The sequence below is a fragment of the Antennarius striatus genome, chromosome 19 (assembly GCF_040054535.1).
Source record: "Antennarius striatus isolate MH-2024 chromosome 19, ASM4005453v1, whole genome shotgun sequence".
NCBI lineage: Eukaryota > Metazoa > Chordata > Actinopteri > Lophiiformes > Antennariidae > Antennarius > Antennarius striatus.
Window position 1 is genome coordinate 11,753,949 of NC_090794.1, and position 22,349 is coordinate 11,776,297.

At 40.0% G+C, this 22,349-nt stretch overlaps 1 protein-coding gene across 2 annotated transcripts; it reads right to left on the reverse strand.

The window, feature by feature from the left end:
• Positions 1-14,027: 14,027 nt before the first annotated feature.
• naga (N-acetylgalactosaminidase, alpha) lies at positions 14,028-20,442 on the reverse strand. Of its 2 annotated transcripts, none has more exons than XM_068342319.1 (9): positions 20,154-20,442; positions 19,343-19,499; positions 17,646-17,786; positions 17,009-17,220; positions 16,831-16,925; positions 16,498-16,659; positions 15,952-16,149; positions 15,707-15,847; positions 14,028-14,689 (listed from the first exon to the last, which is right to left on the reverse strand). In XM_068342319.1, the coding sequence occupies exons 2-9, from the start codon at positions 19,495-19,497 to the stop codon at positions 14,486-14,488; spliced, it is 1,308 nt and encodes a 435-aa protein (XP_068198420.1). In that variant the 5' UTR covers positions 19,498-19,499; positions 20,154-20,442; the 3' UTR covers positions 14,028-14,485. The 2 variants fall into 2 exon arrangements, with proteins under 2 accessions (XP_068198420.1, XP_068198421.1); XM_068342320.1 differs by having other exon boundaries at positions 20,047-20,442.
• Between the last annotated feature and the right edge of the window lie 1,907 nt (positions 20,443-22,349).

Below are 22,349 nucleotides of genomic sequence, written 5' to 3' on the forward strand. Positions count from 1 at the left end.
ACTCTGTGGAAACCTGTAACTGAAGTCATCTGTAGTGACTATGGCATCACTTCAAGATCAAGTCCACTGATCCAAAACAGCACATCCATGGTTTAAAACAGGACTCCTCTATACAACCTCATCCTCCATCAGCATGGAAGCATTTTACGCCGAATCCAAATGAAATGGTGTTGCTGGCTGGACCTATCAAAGCAGCACAGCTGATGAATTCAGAATATAAAGTGAAAACACTGGAGGACATGGCAAGAAAACAGCACTGCTTTAACTCATTAATTCTTAATCTAAGTTTCAAAATGTTCTTTGATCACTAGTAACATTTGAACTGTTGTTATCTAAACACTTTGTGCATAAAAGCTGACAGTATTTTAAACAGACATCCGACATTTTGACTTCTTATAAGCTTTGTATCACACTTTTTATAGTATCTGTTTAGCCTTTTATTTTCTGTTTATTTGAACAGCTGCACATAAGTAACAAAATAGCCTAATGTCTTGTCATAGTCTGCTATTCGGTTTGTATGTCTTCTTCGCCCCACCCTTATGTGAACATGTACAGTATACATCTGCTAGTCATCAATATTAAGTTAGGGAATAAAACCTATTCTCTTTTAAGCCATCTGCATAAGTTAAAATGCTGATTCTCCACTTCAGGTCTCTGTAGACTGAATTTGGCATGTCCTCTCATGTCCACACATGGCTCACACTTGCCTCTGCTCAATGACTACAGGTCAGTTTTGCTGCAAGATGCTGAATTTAGGGTGTGTTTACAATGAACACTGTACAATTGGACATGAGTTATTTTGAGTGAGTAGTACAGTATGTGTTTATACATCTGTAGAGTACACGGTATTCCTCAAAATTAACTGAATTATTGCCTCTGCAATTACACATGGGAGGGCTCCCAAACCTTTCACAATTATGTCAGGGTGAAGGCTTTATTAGATTACACGTATGTAAACCGTGCAAGCAATGTATTGATTTAATTTTATTCCTTACATTTTCAAATCTATAAATGTTGCAAAATCTGCCGCTGTCCTGCACGACAAAAACAGGTGCGTGCGTGCATGCATGTCTATGTGTGTGTGTGTGTGTGTGTGTGTGTTTGTGAGGTGGACTGTGAAAGACAGATGGTTGTAATGGCAAAGTCAAATATTTGACACTGGGTAATTACAAAGGTAGTCCTGGGGCCTAATGTGGTCATATTTTCCATAGGTGTTGAAAACAAAGCTCTTGATGTATTTGGCTATTTGGGGTTAAACTATACATGTGAATGCTTATGTAAGAATGTGTGTGTACATGTATGTGTGTCTATATTTTCATGAGTACAGAGCAAGCATACAATAATAGCAGGAAACTCAGCATCAGATAAAAATGAAATCCATCATCATTTTCTCTCAGGACCCGATTTCAAAATTCCTACACACACAACCATCATCAATCCACCCACAACAATATTTCCATTCATGTCACACATTTCCAAACTATTATTCCTTTTTCTGGCATACTAAAATCCAAAGTCCCATGTCACAAATTTCCATATTGTTCAATGTTTTTCCCTCCACCCCACTCTGAAGTAAACAATGGCTCTCTTTCAGAACTTCAAAGTGCTAGAGGGGGTGAAAATAATGGGCTCTTGAGTGGCATAACGTATCAAGGTGAGAGATTAGGGCTTATCAAAGATTTCCGTCATGAAAAGCTGTTTAGGTTGCACTACAATCAGTGAAAGTGGAAGGTATCCATGTGATGCAACCGGGCCAGAGGGTCAACAGCAGGTGAGTTATGGACTCCCAGGATAAAGACTATGGCATGCACATGTTGTCTTCAACTTTTCTTTGGAATTTCACTGTCTTTGGAGGCCTTTTCCTACATATGTTTGACCTAATGTACAGTCTGACGGATTGCAGGAGAAGGTTAACATTCCACAAAACAATCATTTCACATGTGATCATGCAGGTTTGATCACTACATGTTTTGCAACAATACAGCAAGGGGCCAAAGGCAGAATTAAATTATGGGTAAGTGGTTTTAATGTGGAAAGTGTTTCCTGCATTTCAAAATCAGAGACAAGGTCAGCGAAAAGTGACGTGACTGCAAACACCATTAGTTCATGAAGGTCTAAAGCATGAGTCAGCAAATCTATAGCACTACTGTTCTCATTATTAGGCACAAAATGCCCCATCAGGCCAGGCAATACCTTACTGCCCCCCAGTGGTCATGGTCAAATGCAAATGTCCTTGGATGGCAATGTATATCAATGATAAAACTAAATATATAATTTAATAAAGCATTAGTGTGAATGAGTAATTGGACTTTTATGTTTCTGCCTAAATTCCCACATCCCCCAGCCTCATACACATCATTGATTTGATCAGAGGTAGCACACAAGTGAAGAGTGCATTTGAACATTGTACCAGAGTGTAACTGCATTCATAAATCATTACAATCTGGCACATTATCCATAGTGTACTTTAACTTTTTCTTGCAAATACCACTCACTGACTAAGAATGAGGCAGCAGATAAAGCGAGCCTGAGTGTGCACCTGTCTGACGTACTGCAGCAATGACTCATTTACAATGCTGTACGTGACAACGTTCACACATAACTATGAAATGACCCAAAAAACTCTCCTGGCACTGTGTCACAGAGCAAGGGACTTCAGCGTCACAGTTTTGACAAGAAGATCTTTTCTTTGCCACACACAAAGCATCAACTGTGCTCACAGTGAATTGACTTGGCGGCTGCTCACATGTCGTCTCCAAGACTGTGAAGCACACTGTCTGGTGAAAAAGACCCTGTGCTGCAGGTGGCACTGAGCTCCCAGTGCGGATCTGAGCACCACAGCATAGGTGGGCCTCCTGGTGCAGGCACCCCGCACCCACGAAGGTCCCAGAAGGACTCTGGTCGGACTGTGCCAGTACAGCAGGTGCACTCTGCACCCTGAACTCTGCTTCCCATCGGTGCTGCAAGTGATAGATTATGGCAGTGATTGTGGGTTTCTTGTTGTAAGGTCGTTATGTCTCTTCACTGTAAAACTTAAACACACATCTGTTTTTGTCTTTCTATGTCTTCATGTCTTCATTCAGATTTACGTAACAGGCACACATCCCATGCATACAGTCACGGCACACATACACACTCGACCAGGTCCATTAGACAAAACTTGGTCTCAAGGGTTAATGTTTAGACGCACTATGCCTGCTGAGATATACTCAACAGGCGGCAAGGACGCCAGGGTGAAGGTCGGCCCTACATGTGCTGTTTGATCTTTTCGAGCCAACAGCGAGCCAAATGACATGGATTTAAAAACCCGGAGGGGGCCAAGTGGGTTGATGAAACAGCCTTCAAAAGCTATGACTGGCCCACAAAGTTTTTACATAAAGGAGACACAATTACCTCGATGGAAGTAGGTCAATTAGAAAGGTGGATAGAGAGTGAGAAAGAAAGACCTTGAGTGTGTGTGTGTGTGTGTGTGTGTGTGTGTGTGTGTGTGTGTGTGTGTGTGTGTGTGTGTGTGTGTGTGTGTGTGTGTGTGTGTGTGTGTGTGTGTGTGAGAGAGAGAGAGAGAGAGAGAGAGAGAGAGAGAGAGAGAGAGAGAGAGAGAGAGAGGGACTCTGGTAAATTGGAAAACTGAGTTGGGATGTATTAAAACAAAACAGGAATAATCAGGATATTTTTTGCACAAAATCTAGTATGTATGATAGAGGGTAATGAAGACAGTGTATAAACCAGATGGATAAAGGCCTTCAGTGCCTGCAGTCCATTTTATATTGACCCAGTGGTTATGTTGTCTGATTTAAAACTGTAGCAATGTTTAAATGATATGAATGAAGAAGATTTTATTGATTTTTAAAATAACGTTTATTCATAAAGTCGAAATACAAGATAGTCACGCTGACCCAAAATCCAAAAGAGATTCACGCAAACAGGAACTCACATTTCAAAATAAATTATATGAAATGTAGGAACATAAGCAAAATATACATACATTAAACCAAACACTGAGTGAACACAAGTTCCTCACTCAACACGGAACAAATGACAGCTTTGACACACCATAGGTTCGTGAAGTGTCTAAATCATTCATAGCTCTGAAAGAGTTCAAATCAATTCTGATTCTTGCTTGACACATTCTTCTTTAAATGGCTTCTGCACTGCAGTCAGACAAACCTTCAGACAATTTCCCCCTGCTGAGATAAATCGCCATCTTTGCTTGGCCCAGAAAAAAAGTTTTATAATCTGCCAATCCTTTTTTTGATTCTTCCCACATTTCAAACCAATAATGTACACCTGACTGTCAGACACATGACCGAATGAGAGAAAGATACTCTCCAAAAACAGGAACAGATTGTCGAGTCTCCGACAGTCTGGGAAGCAGTGAAAAACAGTTTCTCTGCGGGAACAGAATGGACAGTTTTCAGACATGTTTGGATTCAAATTTGAAATAGGGCAGTTGACAGAGAAGAAAAAGAAACATACTTTAATATTTTTTCCACTCACGGTCTATTTAAGTTCATATATGTATGGGCCCTGGAACATGGAGTTGCACCAGGTGAGTGGCAGAAGACTGGTGTGAGCTTACTCGTAGCTTCCTGGCTCTCTGTTTATGTATTGGAATTTACCCCGGCAGAAGAAAGGGTTGCTTCCCTGTACCTTCAGGTCGGGGTATAGGTTCTGAATGTCTGCGTGTATGCACCGAAGCACAGCTCAGAGAATCCACCCTTTCTGGAGTCCTTGGGACAGGTGCTGGAAAATACCCCTACAGGGGGACTTCTTCTGCTGGGGGACTTCAATGCTCAAACAAGTCCTTGTCAAAAAATTACATTTTTGACATATTTGACATGATAGACACAAAGTTGTGGCTTTCAGGGGTCATTACATGAATATTCTTGCAAGGGAATGGGAAACATTCTGGCATCAGTGGGTTTGTGCTTCATCTTCTAAATCTCAATGGAAGAAAAAGCACTCCGGAGTCACACTTGAGAACAAGTAAAGATATGCCGCTTAAATATAACTTAGATAAAAATGAGAGCTGCCCGTAATATTTAATTAAAGTAAAATAAAGTTGGCTTATCTGATAGTCATTGTTTTAAGATATGAAAGTAATTTATTGGCAATAAATGTACATATATATGACAATTGCAAGCAAAGGTGGGTTACATTCATTTACATGCACCTATAGGCTGTGTACTATTAAGGTGACTGATTACACTGTAAGACCTGATATTCAACATTGTATCCTTAACAGGTTTTGCCATTAGATTTCTGATCAAATGAATTCATTTAGAGCTGTGCTTTGGTTCTGACACGGCCTCTACAATATATGTAGAGCTTTTAAATAAATACTGTATAATGTATAAGTATAAATAAATTCAAAGTGGTAAGCAAAATGGATGTAATTTCACCTTTTTGTATTTATTTATTTATTCATTTATTTATTTCGTCTATTTCTTTCAGACATGTTATTACAATTGAATTCACCACCTTCATCACATTTGCAATATCAACAGCATCTGAAAAAAAAAAAGAGCTGAGGGGTAGAAGCCATTTGGCTTGTGTAGTTTCCGTCCCCAGAATCAAGAAAACACCTCTCTCATTACAATAACTCTGCATCCCATTCATACATTAAATTTGACAAACAATTCATTGTGGCACATTGCCTTTTCAAACCGTCTATTCAGTAGACATACGAGTCTTGTCAATATTAAAGATGGTCAAAACAAGAAGTTGACCTAGCAAGTGTTCTGACAGTCTATCTGTAAACAATGATATGATCATATTAAACAGTAACCATCTTAAGTGTTAACCAACAATATCTGTTCTGTAACCTTGCAATGTCGATTTTTCATACGCTTTTTTAAAGGCAGATAGGGTTCCCAGACTCTTAATGTCCTTGTCCAAATTGTTCCATAGTTTGACAGCAGTAAAAGAAATAGCAAATGTTTTTAATGTAGTTCTTGCTTTCTTCTGTAAAAATGCTGTGTTTCCTCTCAATCAATAGCGGGACTCACTATACTGGAAATATGCTGGAATATTTTGTGGTAAATAGTTGATGGCTGCCTTATACAGGATTTGTACAGTCGAATAGCTTATGAAATCATTTATCTCAATGAATAATTGATTTGTGTGCACTCTTTAATTGGCATTATGGAGAATTGATTTTATGTGTTTCCTCATACCTCAGCGCATGTAGTTCCGAAAGGAATAATGCGCAATAAATTTTATAAAGCACCTTCTGATTTAGAAGTTTGTGGGTTTTCCATAGTATGGACACACTTTTGGCAATTTTATTTAGCAATTGTCTTACATGAGGCTTCCAGGTCAGCACCTCATCAACGATTACTCCTAGTACTTTACATTCAGTAACCGGTTCTAGATTTATCTCGTTCACTGTGATATTTATGCTTTGTTTTTTCTATTTCTTTTCCCAAATAATATCTATATAGGTGGTACTTGGGAAAATGCACTATATGTAACACTCTGCCATGGTCATGGTTAACACAGAGATACAAACCAGTGATAGACTGACAGACAGGCAGGAGAATGAGCTCAGTGAAAGACAAGCTGAGAGACAGAGGATGAAAAAAGAGAAAGTCCAAATGGTGACAGACACAAAAATAGCACAGAAAATTATGCACATGTGAATTCACATACAAGACTGAAGGTTGTGAGAGGCATTGTTGACCGATCACAACTCTATTTTTACTGGTCACCCCTCAAACATGAAAGCTTTTGCCAATTAATGTTGTCAGTCAACACTGTGACGTGACAGGCTGTCACTTTTGGGGGATTAACAAAAAAATAGATGCATTAACAGCCATTGCTCAAATGGGATTATGTTACTCACCATGTGGGTGCTTATCAGATATCTGCTGGAAATTTCTCAAGCCAGTCCACCAGTGTGGCCCTTGACACACACAGATGTACTGGAAAAACACACTCACCAAAGAACTTTCTTTGGTAGCCAATTTGGGCCAGATGCTTCTGCTGTGTTGGCTGTGGTCTGTTTCAGCCACTGAGAGGAGACAGGTTTCTGCTTTCTGCCCCAGAATGGCTTCTGGATCTAGCAAAGAAACCTCAGACAGGGAACACTGTATGTTGGAACAAAGGAACACAGTTAGGAAATAGGGTGACCACAGTCTATCTCTCACAGATGCACTGTATGCTGGCAGAGAGGTGTTCATGGTCAAAGTACCCTGTAGTTTTTGTCTGTGCAGGAGCCAAGGTTGGGAATCACAAAGAGCAAGTAAGACCAAGTTTAGTGTGGGTGAATTGTGATTAGAAAGTTAGAGAGAAGCAATGTGACCATGACAGAGTATGGTTTAAGTGTCTGTCTCAATGCGTGTGAAGGAGAGAGAGAGAGAGAGAGAGAGAGAGAGAGAGAGAGAGAGAGAGAGAGAGAGAGAGAGAGAGAGAGAGAGAGGCACTATTGGCTGCAGTCTCTCACTTTTACCCACACAGGCTGCCAGTAAGTAGGCAGCTGACAACCTGGCGTCTTGCCATGTGAACTCAAAGCCTCAGCAACGTGCAGCCTGCCTCGTACACAGAGGCATCATGGAAACAGTAACCAGACTGAGTCAACAGCAGCGACTGGTGGACAAATCCAGACATTCATTCATAAAAATTACAACCACAGAGGTTTTTTACATGATCTTTAGTGGTTATAGAAATGAAGGTCTAAAACTGCCAGATGATGAAAATATTTTTTCCGACATCACGCAAGTTTTAATCACTCATGAGACAGTTTTGCATTTTCAGAAATAACACTTTATTTGCCATCATGCACACATATTTCCACCCATACTGCCCTGGCTACACACATTGCTGATGCACCAACAGATGCAGCCACACATCCTCACCCCAGCTGAAACAACAGTGTCTACATACATCAGCAGGACATCCTCTGCTGTTACAGCCTATAGGGCAGAACAAGATAGAACATCCTCTAACAGGCATCCTGTGTCCTGACCCAAATCAATTTACTGTCCCAGTATTTTTGGATTAAAGGGGAGAGTGCGCCGTGAGTCTGCAACTTTGTGACTCCAGAGTCCAACAGAAGAGGAAAGTGTGTAATGTAAGCCATTGTGGCCAAGGGAGGGGTGATGTGGCATTATGGGTCACATGACAAGTGGCGTGGTTATCAGAACAGCCCTACAAATCCAAGAGGCAGTAGCCACATGAACGTGACAGAGTCCCTAACCTTTTTTTTTTTTATCACATAGAAATTATTATGCAGGAGGAAATTTTAATTTGATGGAGAAATTTTTTTGAGCTAAAGCCAATTTAATTTTCAAATTTCTTTTAACAGTATAATCTTAGTAATTATGCCTGTAATCCCATGTGAGTGTGACACCAGCCACTGCGTATAGAAAGAACAGGAATACCAGACAAATTAGTCAACTGCTAATATGTACCTAGTCTACAGTAGTTCAGCAGATTATGAATAACTAACCTAGTAAACTGTTAACACATAATTAGCTTACAGTAGTTTAGCAGAGTATGAGTAACTAACCCAATAACCTACTAATATAAATAACTAATGATAGCTTAACAACAGTAACTGCTGTGTCTGCAGCGTCTGGCTCCAGTGGATGTCACTCAATAGGCTAATGTGCTTTTAGATCACATATTAGAATATGTGAGATCTCCCTATGCTGACATCATCACTCAGCAACCAATCATGTTGACAGGCAGCATTGTCAGAGTGGCAGAACTTTTATAGAGAACAGTCCCAGTACTTGTGAGTCTGTGAATGCAGGATTTCTTTCCATTAACAATCTTACAGATATTTAACACACAAGAATGAAAATCCCGGATACAGTGACTCAGTTACGCTTACTGTGACAGCACCATGGGGGGTTTTGAGTGGGTTTGTGGCATCGTTTTAGATCTTGCATATATCTTGACCTATACGTGAAGTTATGTGTATATCCTGTCCACCCTACTGCTGCCAGGACAGTTTAATGCACAGCTTGGGTGGGATTTTAGAAGTGTGAGGAGTAAGCGTGACAACAACGGCACCGGCCGAATGAAAGGGGGGTAAATACTCGATTTGAATCAGGGGTGCGACTGTTGGTTTTGGGGCGGAGGTACAAAAACAAGAGTGGCAACTGTGCCTCTCTGCAGCTGTGGGCGTACGTGAGCATCGGCAGGAACGCACTTGCTCATCTCATCCCCCCCTCCCTCAGTCATTCTCACTCTCTCATCTCTCACACACCGCCTTTTCATTTGCAGCCTCTAATAGATTTTTGACATTACCCTTCCTTCTTTTCTCAAATTATCTTTCACGCTTCTCTTTTTCACCATTATACTACAGTTTTCTCCGACGTCATGTTATCGAATGACGGAAACGTTGGCAGTGATAGATGTATTCTGCTAGCCAGTGGATATCTGAGATGACCGAAGTAGAAAGAAAGGAAGGCAAAGAGACGAGGTTTTTTGTTTTTTCCCACACACACCAAATCTGGCCTGAAATGACCTAGATGGAATTTGTGTGTGAGTGTGTGTGTGTGTGTGTGTGTGTGTGTGTGTGTGTGTGTGTGTGTGTGTGTGTGTGTGTGTGTGTGTGTGTGTGTGTGTGTGTGTGTGTGTGTGTGTGTGTGTGTGTTTGTGTGTGTGTGTTTGCATGTGTCAAGCAAAGCTAGTTTTCCCATGTCATACATACGCACATGCAATAGCCTGCATGCCAATACACACAATCATGTGACAATCCAGTATCTTGAGATAATGTACAAACACAAGGCGAGAAAGTCCAAGGTCATAGGTGGTAGCATAAGAAGAATGGGGGGGAGCGGGGGGGAGGGGTGAAGAGGCAGACTGAATACAAAGAAGAATGAAGCTGGAGGATAGAGGAAAGGACACAATTGTTGTGCATGTGTGAAAATGGGAGTTGATGCCAGAGGAGAGCAAATCATAATAGAGCGATAACGGCCTGATCCGAATGGGCTGACCGTCCTTGTGCTCATCAGCAGGTGCATTTTTTGGCAAGAGATGAAGTGGAGGGCCTGTGACGTCACTGGCATACCTCCTGAAGAGCAGCGCTGACCTCTCCTGGCTTAATGTGGATGTGCATCTTTGTTGACTTACTTTACCTCAATTTTTTCTCAGTCTTGTATATTAGAGCAATTAATTGTGTTGTGCACCGACTGATTGAAAGTCATTATGTGTTTTTATCTCTAAAATGTATGAGTGGACACTGCTTAAATGGCTTTACGTTGCGGGAATGCTGATTAAGGAGGTTTTCTTCCTCCGTTCTATTTACACACAATAAATCTGCAATTCAATGAAAGTTTCTCTAGACATATAGTATGGTATAATATATAGGATCACATGGAGAGCACCATTATAACTTTGGAATGGTATTTGCAATAGTGCACAGATAAATAATGAATTGGTATGATACAGAGACATAACATTAATGACTTAGAGGAGTACAAACAAAAAGAGAAGAACAGGTTTTGATCATTTTAGAAATACCTTGAAGGTACGCTGAAGGAAAACCATGTTGGTTAACATCCATTAACTGACAATACAGTGCAGAACAACTGTGTGGCCTGATGTTCAGTAAACTGTTTGTGAACTGTGAGCCTCCACTGGCTCTGAAGAAGACTCAACAAGAACCTTCTGTGCTTTGGGCTCTGCATTACCAGATTTTTGGGTTAAGGCCATTCTAGTAAAACATTTATTTGTCCATAGTGGGACTGTTAACAAGAAAAAACACATAAAATAATTGATTGGAAACCCTCTTGCAAACATTTTAGAGCAGCATAATTTTCTTGGTCTTATCTAGATTTGTAATAAGTCTATGAATGAAAAGTGTACTTGAAAAGTATCAAATAGAGAAAAACAAGTCAGTACATGAGATTGGGGGAAAGTCAGAGAAATTGCACCTTCCTTGTAAAAATAGGCATTAAATGAAGGATTATTTTCTAGTAATTATTAATGGATTGTATTAATGCAACTCTGTAGTATCCTATTTGTTGTTTGACATAGTGGCGCCATGGGTAGCACGAGTGTGATTGTTTTGTCTCCAAGAGAATGGATGGATGGCTGGTATCCCATTTGTTTTAGGGCTTGACTCAACATCCTCAATAAAATCACTAAGTTGCCAGTCATAACAAGAACACTTCAATCCCACTCTTTTTCTGGCAGAAAAAAATGGTCAAAAAATATAAGTAGTGACAGCAAAACTAAGATGAGTTGAAGAATAGAATACAGTACATAGAATAAAAAAAGGTTCTGCAAGATCATTCAGGCCCTGCTACTGATGGTTTGCAGATCATTGGCAATGAAAACAAGCAGCCATAATCACCAAAATGTCATATCAGTCTGTGGTTAAAAAAAGGAGGGTTGAGCTTTCAAAATCAAGAGATGCTTCAGATAAAAAAATACATTTTCTGGTTTCTAATGCTATTTGAGAAAGTGTAGAGAAAGATTCACAAATTATTCACTCACCTCAATAGTAAAAGGTTGGACCCTATTTTGCCTTCAGAACTGCCTTCATTCTTCATGGCATACTTTCAATAAGGCATTGGAAAACATTCATCAGCAATTTGGTCCCTATTGACACGACAGCCTGAAATACTCATACCATCCCGTCTGGCAAAAAATTCATGCCACACACAAGTCATAGCTCACGTCAGTATGGTGCTGACAACAAAACTTGTTTGGTTCCCAGAGCTCCAAAACAACAAAGAGCAATATTTCTATTAATTAACATACCAGAAGAATTTCTCAAAAAATACAAGCATACACAAACTACTCATTTTATTTACATGTCTAAAGGTTAGGGTTGGGTATAATTTGAAGAAAAAAAAATAGAATGAATAGAATGAATGAATTCAAGCACCAGCATGTTGAACTGCCAACTTGGCAACTTGTGCCAAGTTGTAACCAATTATATGAAGGATTAGCTCACAAAATGTTTGGGATAATGAGATATGTGTAAAACCACAAACATAAGTCTTGTTTTTCTCATTTTGAGTACAAAAACTACTGAACGCGGCTCTCGTTTGAATAAGCAGTTTTCTTGGTAATGGGTTGTTTTGGTCCATACTCCATACTGAGTTCCATTACTCAATCCTGCTACAGATTATTGATAATGATATACAAACTTGATGATTTGGAACAAGTTATTGAAAGTTTAGATGCAGTTTATTAAAAGTTTTTCCAGTTTATCACGTGAAGGATCAGTTTGCCATCCTTAGAAGGTGTGATTCCACACACTGAGATGAACTATTTTATTTGGAAAATAAATAGAATAGTGAACTAGCTTAGAGCTTTATATACTGTTATACTGTAATTTATATACTGTTGTAATGCCAGAAGGGAAATTAAGAATGCACACTCTAGTATGTTAGTCAATCACACGCATGCATATTTGTGTGTACAGGCCCCTGTAATACACACAACTACACGCAGGGGGGGCAATTCTGAATATTGATTTACCTTTGGACCCACAGTGTTCTATTCTGGGAATATTACCAAAGGGAAACACCAGTCATGGAACGTACATGTGGAAAATTTTCTTACTAGTGGCAACGAAAATGATAACTCTGGTCTGGCCTAACCCTCTACCACCCACTGTACAACAATGGAGTGACAGATATGACAGTATTCTTAAAAGAAAAAATAACCGCACAGCTTCATGTTAAATATGATGTATTCCATGCTCGATGGGCTCCAGTAATTACATATTTTAGATTATTAGCATGAGTCAGCCTAGTATTGATCTCTATTGGTCACTGGTTAGTGGCAGGCAGCTCGTAAGGGGGACGGCGCCTTGCTCAAGGGTGGCTTGGCAGTGCTTTGGAGGTGAATTCACAATGTGTCCTCATTGGACACTTGGTAGGTTGGTGAACACTGAAAACAACCAAATACAGTTTGTAAAAACAATAAAAAGGTGCGTTTCTCATCACGTCCCCTCTAAGCTCACATCGTCAGCTAATCCTTGTCGCAAACTGTCCGAAGCCTTCCCTGCAGCTGATCATCTGAAAGGCTTTTTCTCACCTGTGGAATAAAGTTTCATTCATGCCACAACCCTCAATGATGACATGAGTATTTGGAAAGGCCTGACAGAACCATTTAAATATGCCATTAATGATTCAGTGCAGAAAAACTGACACACGTGGATGTCATCATAAAAGACACGGTATGTTCACATATATAAGCGCTGTGAGAGGAGATGACCCTTCAGTACCTCTGTGAGCAGCTTTTGTCTGGAGGTGCTCTCTACATCTTCTTCTTCTTCTTTTCCTTTCGGCTTTTCCCTTCAGGGGTCGCCACAGCGAATCAATTTCCTCCATCTAGCCCTGTCCTTTTCATCCTCTTCTCTCACACCAACTACCTTCATGTCTTCCCTCATTACATCCATAAACCTCCTCTTTGGTCTTCCTCTAGGCCTCCTGCCTGGCAGTTCAAAACTCAGCATCCTTCTACCAATATATTCACTATCTCTCCTCTGGACATGTCCAAACCATCTCAGTCTGGCCTCTCTGACTTTATCTCCAAAACCTCTAACATGTGCTGTCCCTCTGATGGACTCATTCCTGATCCTATCCTTCCTGGTCACTCCCAGAGAGAACCTCAGCATCTTCATCTCTGCTACCTCCAGCTCTGTCTCCTGTCTTTTCTTCAGTGACACTATCTCTAGACCAAACAACATCGCTGGTCTCACCACAGTCCTCTACATCTTATTGTATGAATATCAGTAGCTACTTGAGTTTGGACAAATACACAACAACAGAGTAAATTTTTCAGCTCTCAACTGGTCTCAAGTGGTCATCTCACATTGCACTTAGACAAAGACACGCGCTCATGTAGCAAAGTGCTAAATTTTCTTCCTTCTGTTGATTCGTGCAACCACAATGAGCCTCATCCGTCTCTACAGTCTGTTTAACAAGATCCTTTTGTGTTTTGGGGCCGGCATCACCAAGACTTTGGGTTAAGGTCATTCCAATAAAACATTAGATCCTGAAGGCCCATTATTTAAGCACTGCTAAATCTACAAAAACTAATGAAACTTTTTTTTTCATTCAAGTAAAAGGAGATTTATTTCAGCAAGATTTTTAAAAAAACATGATTCATTGAATCATTTCATATAAAATGCCTTATCTTGAGCATAAATGATCATAAAAATATCCTTTGTAAACATATTAGTGTAAAAGCAATTAAACATTCACGAAGAATAATTAAAATACAGCCATACCAAAAAGCATCGCAGTGGCATTTATCAGTCTTCTTCTACTGCTTTGCATACTAAAAACAAGTGTTGAATAAGAGCAGTGGATACTCCTAAATCATAGTGCAGACATTTGGACAGTTTTTCACCTTTGGAGATCAAAACAGATTAAAATCAATCAGTTTTCATGAACTTTGACGTACAGAAACAAACTGATCTCAAAATCATGGCTAATAATGTAGCAAAACTACTGCACTGAGACAGAAATCTGGTGTGCTGATCAGATGATAAAATCATATCAGAGTGTGATCAGAGAAAGAGCTGAGGAAGACTGTTTTCATCATCCTTGTCATATGAAGATCCATGGTGATGGCCACCTCTGAAGAAATAATGGAGGCCCATTTTGGCAGGTGCAGAGACATACCACATGACCACACCGGTGGGGTTCACGGACACAACAAAGTCTGTGGAGTCTTTCAGCGTCATGGTCTTTTCAGTGAAGACATCAATGATCTGAGTGAGATAAAGTGAATATATTTTAATATTCAAAATGAAAACTAGATTAGCTTAGATATACTTTAATAATCCCAAATTGGGAAAGTCACAAATCATCAGGAAAATCAATAGCATCACCAAAATCCATTCATGACATGTTAATCAACCAGAAGAAATTACTGTACTCTCAATTCTGGTGCCACCAGGCTGCGTAGAGACTGAATCATAAACTTGAACTCATAGCCTATGCACAAGTAGTGAGTCGGGACTGGGTATTGGTAAGAAGTGCACACGTGTCAACTTAAATAAAAAGAAGACAAAGGGAAGGATGTGGAAAAAAAAGGAAGAGGAAAATGACGAAAGAAACATAACAAATACATGAGGGCTTATAAAACATACATATTTTAGACATTTCCCAGGATTCTGCAGAACTTTAAATGTTGTGCTGACCATTGGAACGAAGTGTATTGTGCACAAGAAACTAGTAAAACAAATACAGGGCAGGGCAAGTAGTTCTCAACACAATGTTTTAGTGAATGAAAGATGTGTGTATGCATTCCAGCACGGGTAAGACATGCTCTTCCTGAGCAACCTGTCAAGTGAAAAACCAGAGAGGGCTTCACATTATGACTTACACATCACCAGGGTTCCACAGGCATAAAGGAATTGACCTGTGTGGAAAGTGTGTGCATTGTCATGCACTGGCAGGCACGTTTTCTGGTATAGAAGTAGATGATTTGGGAATAACCACGGGGCATAGCAGCTCAGCTGCTTAATAAGAGATTAGACGTGGAAAAAGTCGAGACTGAACATAAATCAGAGCAAGAGAGGGAAATTTTAGATGAATATAAAATCAAATCATAAAGGTTTAGCATATTATTGTTATAGTGGCACCAAATCTGGAGTTAGAATGAGAGTGATGGTAAACTGTAGCAAGGAAAATAATAGTTGTATTAAAAATTAAACTTGAATTGAAAAAGGAAATTGATAGTGCTGGATTATTCGCATTTGCTTAAGTTTAATTTAAAGACATACATTGTAACTCCCAGTGGGATAGTTGAGCTTCCTGAGGGAAGTCTGGTAACGGTAGGGCATGTCGTTACGGCGACTGAAGAATACAAGTGCACTGGCGTTGTTTGACAGGGGACGCAAGAATACATCGATCCCACTCTTCTCCTAGTAGAAAGAACCAGAGAAGAAAATTTACGTGTGTAAGTGAGACACACGGCATAAAAAAAACTGTTGTAATTTCCAAGATCCTCCCAATATAAGATTGTCACCTTTACAATGCGTCTTCCCTGAATGCCCATTGGGTCCTGGTTGATGCTGATGGCCATTTTGTTCTGCAGGATGCCGCGGGCCCCGCTGCTGATGGTCCTCAGGTCATTGGACATGAAAAGTGGAGCAGCCATAATTGCCCAAAGAGCCATCTGACTGCGAGACTGGTCCATGCTGAGGCCAAAGTCGCCCACAATCAGCTGAAGGTTAAAACACATAATCAAGGAAGACTGAGACTTCAAAATCCAGTGGTTGTTGAGATAAAGAAAAACATGAAGAAAATACTGTATTCTGATTTGTCATCTTAGTTGAGGGTCCTCACAAGGGAAGATAACTTATTATTAACTTATTTTCTGTGGTAAATGCATGAATTATGCATATTTATCCATTCAATAAATTACTTTTTTTTAAAATTCCAATACTGAAGTTAGTTTGAGTGATTGCGATTATGTGCTGAAAAGTAGGAGGTTCACTTCAGAGGATCCACCATTGATATTTCCCGAGTGAAGAGTGAACATGCGGAAACATGATGTGTCCGTTAAACAGACCATATCAGGGTCATTCCACCTTCCAGGTCCTGCTGCAGGTGCCAGAGCATCCTGGTTCTCAAAGAACCAGTCAACAATAGTCAGGACACTGTCCCAAGAGTCCTGGATGTCGCCATAGTTACGCCATAGATTGCAGATAAGGCCCAGCTGAGTGTAGTTCACCTGAAAACACAGGAAAAACTTAAAATCAAGCTGTTTACATTTATGGAATTTATGCCTCACAAAAAAGTAAATAAATAAAAACAGTCTACATTTTTGAGGATTTTTCAAGTTTATTTAAATTTAATTCTACTGGTTTATGGCATCAATACTCATAAGACATCAGAATTATACCTTCGGTGGCAGGCCACCCTGGTAGGCAGGCCAACTGCAGGAGTAGCCAATGGGACGCCCCGTGGCGTTTAAAGCCTTGGACATGAGAGGGTACCCTGTCCAACAACGGAACAATAACCAAAGATTAAATCCACAAAATATCAATGAACAAGCTGTAGAAGTCACCTCCTCTGCTTACCCTGCTCTTGCTCTGTGGTATTAGAATAACAGCCGTCAAATTTTAACATATCCACCTCCCAGTCAGCAAACGTTTGAGCATCTATCTCAATCTTGTCCAGGGGGCTCCCGGGGTAGCCCCCACAGGTGTGTGTGCCCATGTCCCCATAGATTCCCAACTTGAGACCTCTGTCGTGCATGTAGCGTGCCAGCCTACGAATGCCTCCTGGGAACCTGAGGAGAGAGGAAATATACCGTTATGATATCGTATCCATAGCTGTTTAAATCAATCCGCTGGACTTTAAGAAAGTTTCTTGAAGACGTTTCATCTCTCATCCAAGAGGCTTCTTCAGTTCCGAGCAGATCTGGATAACGATGACCTGGATAACTAAGAACCTACACAGACATAATATCGTACATAGTAAATCAGTGGTCCCAAACACCCAGAATGGTGACCGGTTTGTTCCCCATTCTGTCACGTATTCCAGCTGGGAGATTATACAGCGATACTGCATGTGATCCAGTACTACACCACTAATAAAGTTAGTGATTAGTGTTCCTGTTCATTATATGACTGTTTGACTGTCACACTGTGAGCGCTGGTTGTTTTATTGACTCAGTGATTGAAGGTCACACATCAGTGTACATTGTACCTTCACCTTTTTGGGTCAGGCTGCAGACGTCCCTTCCCATCTCTCTGCATGGAGGACCAGCAGTCATCTATGTTCACATAGACATATCCAAGATCCATCCAGCCGTCCTCGTAGAGACGGTCTGCCATGTCAGTGAACAGGTTCTCACTGGAGGTCATTCAGACATGTCTCATTAGGTGGAGGTCAAAGTCACAGCATTTGTTTAGATAATGTTTAGACAAAAGGCCACTAAAGGGATTTTTTCGGATGGTCAGGGTGTGAGCACAACATGGACATCAATCAATTTTTTAGGTCATGAAGCTGTCATTTCTACTTTTTTTTTGCATCTCATATTAAACTGTTGTGGACTTTTAAACAAATTCTGACCTGAAACAAAGGCAACCTGAGTTAACACAAAATGTAAGTTTTATAAATGATAAATATAATAAGGAAAAATGGTTTTTACTATACATAAATCCCCGGTGTGAAAAACAACACTAGCTGGAAAAAAAATCCCAGAATCACTGTGGTGGAATTAAGTCCCACTCTGCTTCCTCGGCTTCCTCCCACCTCCAAAAACATGCTCTTTAGGTGAATTTGCCGTTCTCAAATTGTTCGTAGGGGTGTGTGCTTGCATGTTAGTCTATCCTTCATATGGTTCCGCAGTGTGCCAGCGTCACACCCGGAGTGTACCCTGCCTCATGCCTCAAGTCCAGTGGGATAGGCTCCAGCTACCCTGTGACCCACAACAGCAGAAGTGCATATTGAATAATTTATTTTCCACTTTGGGGGTTACTACTGTCTCACATCTGTATTTGTAGATGGTGTGTCTTATTGTGGATCTGTCAGTTTCAGAACTTTGAAAATAGCATTGTAATTACAAGAACTGGTGAATTTCTCCACTTTTCGGGAACTTCTGGACTTGACATGATGTTCGACTATAAGAGAGCTATGAGACAATTACATGCTCATTAAGAAGATCTATGTAAATAGTCTGATAAAAAAGATCCAGGTCTATCTAGTGTAGATGCAACGATATTGTTTTGCAGATTGGCAATACCTTTTAATTTACTGTAGTTTCTCGGGGGTGGGGTTGGTTAAACCATGATGGGAAAAAAAACATTGCTTAAAACATACAAAATGCTTTCTATATATAAAATTATGTGTGGAAACAGTTTGGTTTAAGGTTACTCAAGGAAACACTTGAAGCAGTAGAACTGACTGACTAAGGAATACCACATCTCAAGGATAAACGTCTGTTTATATTACAAAAACACATTGTTTACTGCGCAATAATGAAATTTGATCATCAATAATTGATACTACAAAACTTGCCAAAAGTCTCCACCTTTTAACCGAATGTTTATAAGTACTTAACATGTCAGTGGCATTACACACAAACCCAAACATACACAAACATTAACAATGAGTAATACATTAATTGAGTGCAATTACCCAACTAATATCTCCTTTTAGGCAAACCTGATGTCTTGGAGTAGTTACTGGGAATGTTGTCATTTTGGTATCACATGAAATGAAGGCTCACAGTTTTGTAATGAGAAGGTGGAAATTTTTCCTTTAATCTTTTCATTAATTCAAACTGCTAACTCAGAGTTTCATCCGAATTTAATCTACATATATTTTAGTAACAACACTTTTAAACATCACATGTTTTTTTATGGGCTTTAATGAGGTCACACTTCATAATATTAATTTTTGCTTACCTGATACAATTCTTGGGGTCATGCTCACAGTCAATGTCACAGCGGAATCGTTCCCATGCCAACCAGCCCATAGGCGGGGTCTGCATCAGTCCATTGTCCAGGGCGAAGGTGGACACAAAGAGCGCAGAGGCAAATAAAAGCACCACTAGATACATCCCTGCAGATGAAGATCCTTTGAATTAGATGTAAGTGCTACATGCTGGATGTCCTCAACATATGGTATATGTGCAGTAGTGTTACAATCACCGTTAATACTGTCACCATAGAGGAGACAGGTATGTCAAAAAACACCTCCCGAGTCTCACCTGACCGGGTGTGATTGTCATAACAGCCTACCAGGTGACTTCTGACATCAAGACTATATATCAGCTGATCACATCAAAGGCCATCTCTGTCAGATCTATAACCATCTACTACCATATTCATTAAAATCATCATTTAAAACTTGCACTTTGTGTTTACTGTCGATTTAGCATTTTTAATGTTAAATCTAGTTTGAAGGTCCTGCGCTATTTATCCCGAGATACAAAAAAAACCAGGAGGGGGTTCATGTATGACCAAAAAGCATAACATAAATCAGCATAATCATAAACCCTGGCACTGAGCTTCAGTCGTCTACATGAAGTACCTTTGTGATAGTGGACGTAAAGCTAATGGCTGCTGTCTTTAATTCAAACATTAACACGGAACTAAGAGGAGCTTACTCAATGACACTCAGATCGATTCTCGGTAACGCGACACACTTCTGATCCACTCGGACTTTTCAATAAATCCGTGGTCAACGCTGCTGCGGGACAGTGAAAACACTCACCGAGCGCCTCTCCTCAAGACGGGGTCAAGTCACGTGACAGACGTTCTGTCAGCTGACCGGAACGTCGGAAGCTACTTGTAAAAACAGAAACACACAAAACAAAACAAAACAATTACTAAAAGCTGTTCCCAAAAGCGACTTTATCAGTCCGGTTCTGTTTTCCTTTGTTCGTCTGACTCAGTCAGAGTGGATTTTTATCTGTAGCGTAAATTCAACGGAGTTCCGCCTCAGTTAGAGACACATTTAACTCCGTGAAGCCGTTCTGCGTCAGGGCGGGCGGACTGCCGGGTTCACACTCACTTCCCGAAACAATGACCGATGGGAAATATATGATGACAACGCTGACGCTGCACAATGAACCGGCGACCTGTCCGGAGTGTACCCCGCATCTCGCCTGATGTCAGTCTGGTTAGGTTCTTGTGAACCCGTGAGACGGAATTGGTTAAACGGCAAGAAGTTGAATGAATGAATGAATGAATGAATGAATGAATGAATGAATGAATGAATGAACTCTGACCTGGTGAGCCGCCATAATATCTGACTTGATTAACCTCCATCGGTAAGAAACAACATCTGCAATAGATGTGGAAAAACTACATTAAAAATGTGCATATTAAATGAAAAAATATTTTTTTAAAAGTCTTTTTAAGTATTAATATGACAAACTGAAGAAGGTCTTCAGTCTTTAATATGACATTGTTATTAAGTATTAATAGAAGAATTATCTTGCATTAGAGAGGTAATATCTGGATAATATCTCTAAAAATGAGTATCTCTAAAAAAAAATACCAAAGCTCACAAAAATGTGAGAGATAATTTGAAAGGAAAATGGGCTCTTACAACAAAACGTTTTTTACTGAGCTGTCTCTCTTCAATCCAGCAGGAGGTGCACTAACACTGCATAAAGTTTTGGGGGGTTTGTTAATTGTTATTTCATCTATTGTAGATTGTTTTGTCCTATTCATATTCATTTATTCATCTTCTTGAAGACTGCTTATCCATCCGGTGGGTTACATGTGTGTGCTGGAGCCTATCTCTTCTGGCTATGGGTGAGAGGCAGGATACGCCGCGGTCACGGGACCCCATTCATGTTTTATTTTTTTGTGCAAATTTATACAGTCAATTAAACATGTTTAATTAATGTTTCATGTCAGTGAGCATCCACTCAACAAAATAAATTAAAAAGTCTGCATAGACAAATATGCATTTTACAAAAAAATGTGAGGAATCTATGTAATCCTTGACAGAAATACACCAAATTTTATTTGCTGAGATTGCCATGGTTACAGGAGGCTATAACAGGAGCCTCTATTGTATCTGTCACTTGGTGGGTGTCTTTCCTCCATGGATAAATATTACTACCCAAGACATTAGTTGAAATTATATTCATTCGGTTGACCATTACTGTTCTTTGTGACATTCACAGGTCTCTGACAAAGAGGGTGACACAAAGGCCAGATATCTACTTATTGACAGGGTTTTCATTTATTATCTTAGTGTAGGTGTAATAGAGTTTTGAATGGTTTAAGAGCAAGTGAAGACAGACATGATTCTGAAGAGGTGGTTTTGATGCTATAGTCAGTCCTCTGGTTGGCAATTCTATGCAGGACTTTTTTGGAGCTGGCTCAGGAATAGTGGCCATAACCAGACTGGGGATAGAGGCGGCTGGAAAGATCACCATAGGAGCTGCTATAATATCTCCAGTTGTCCAAAGAGTCATTCAGCAGACAAGCTCTTTTCTAGGAACCCTTGGCTGCTTGAGGGGCCTCATTCACAAATAAATGCTAAAGAAGGTTCTTATTCTGCGCACAAGTTCAGTGTATCCACAAAATCACTGTCAGATTCATGACACCCAAATCAATTTTCATCTCACCCTCGTGCATTTGTTAGTGAATCAGAATGATTCTAAATTAACAAGCCTATGCCCACAATGCGTAATCTGTATAAACCACAGCCTTATCTCTCTATAAAAGAATATTCATTTGATCCATCAAAATGGCCCCAAAAATCAAAATAAGAAATTTTGCAATGGTAAAAAATGAAGTCATTGTCTCAGAGATTGTGTGAAGGAAAACCACACGTTTTTGAAGCGTTTCGATATCAATAGTAAGCAAAAAAGATACCTAGGCTTCTATCACTGAGTGTGTTAATGCAGTAGCATCTAAGGTCCACACTGTGGCTCAGGCAACTAAGAAC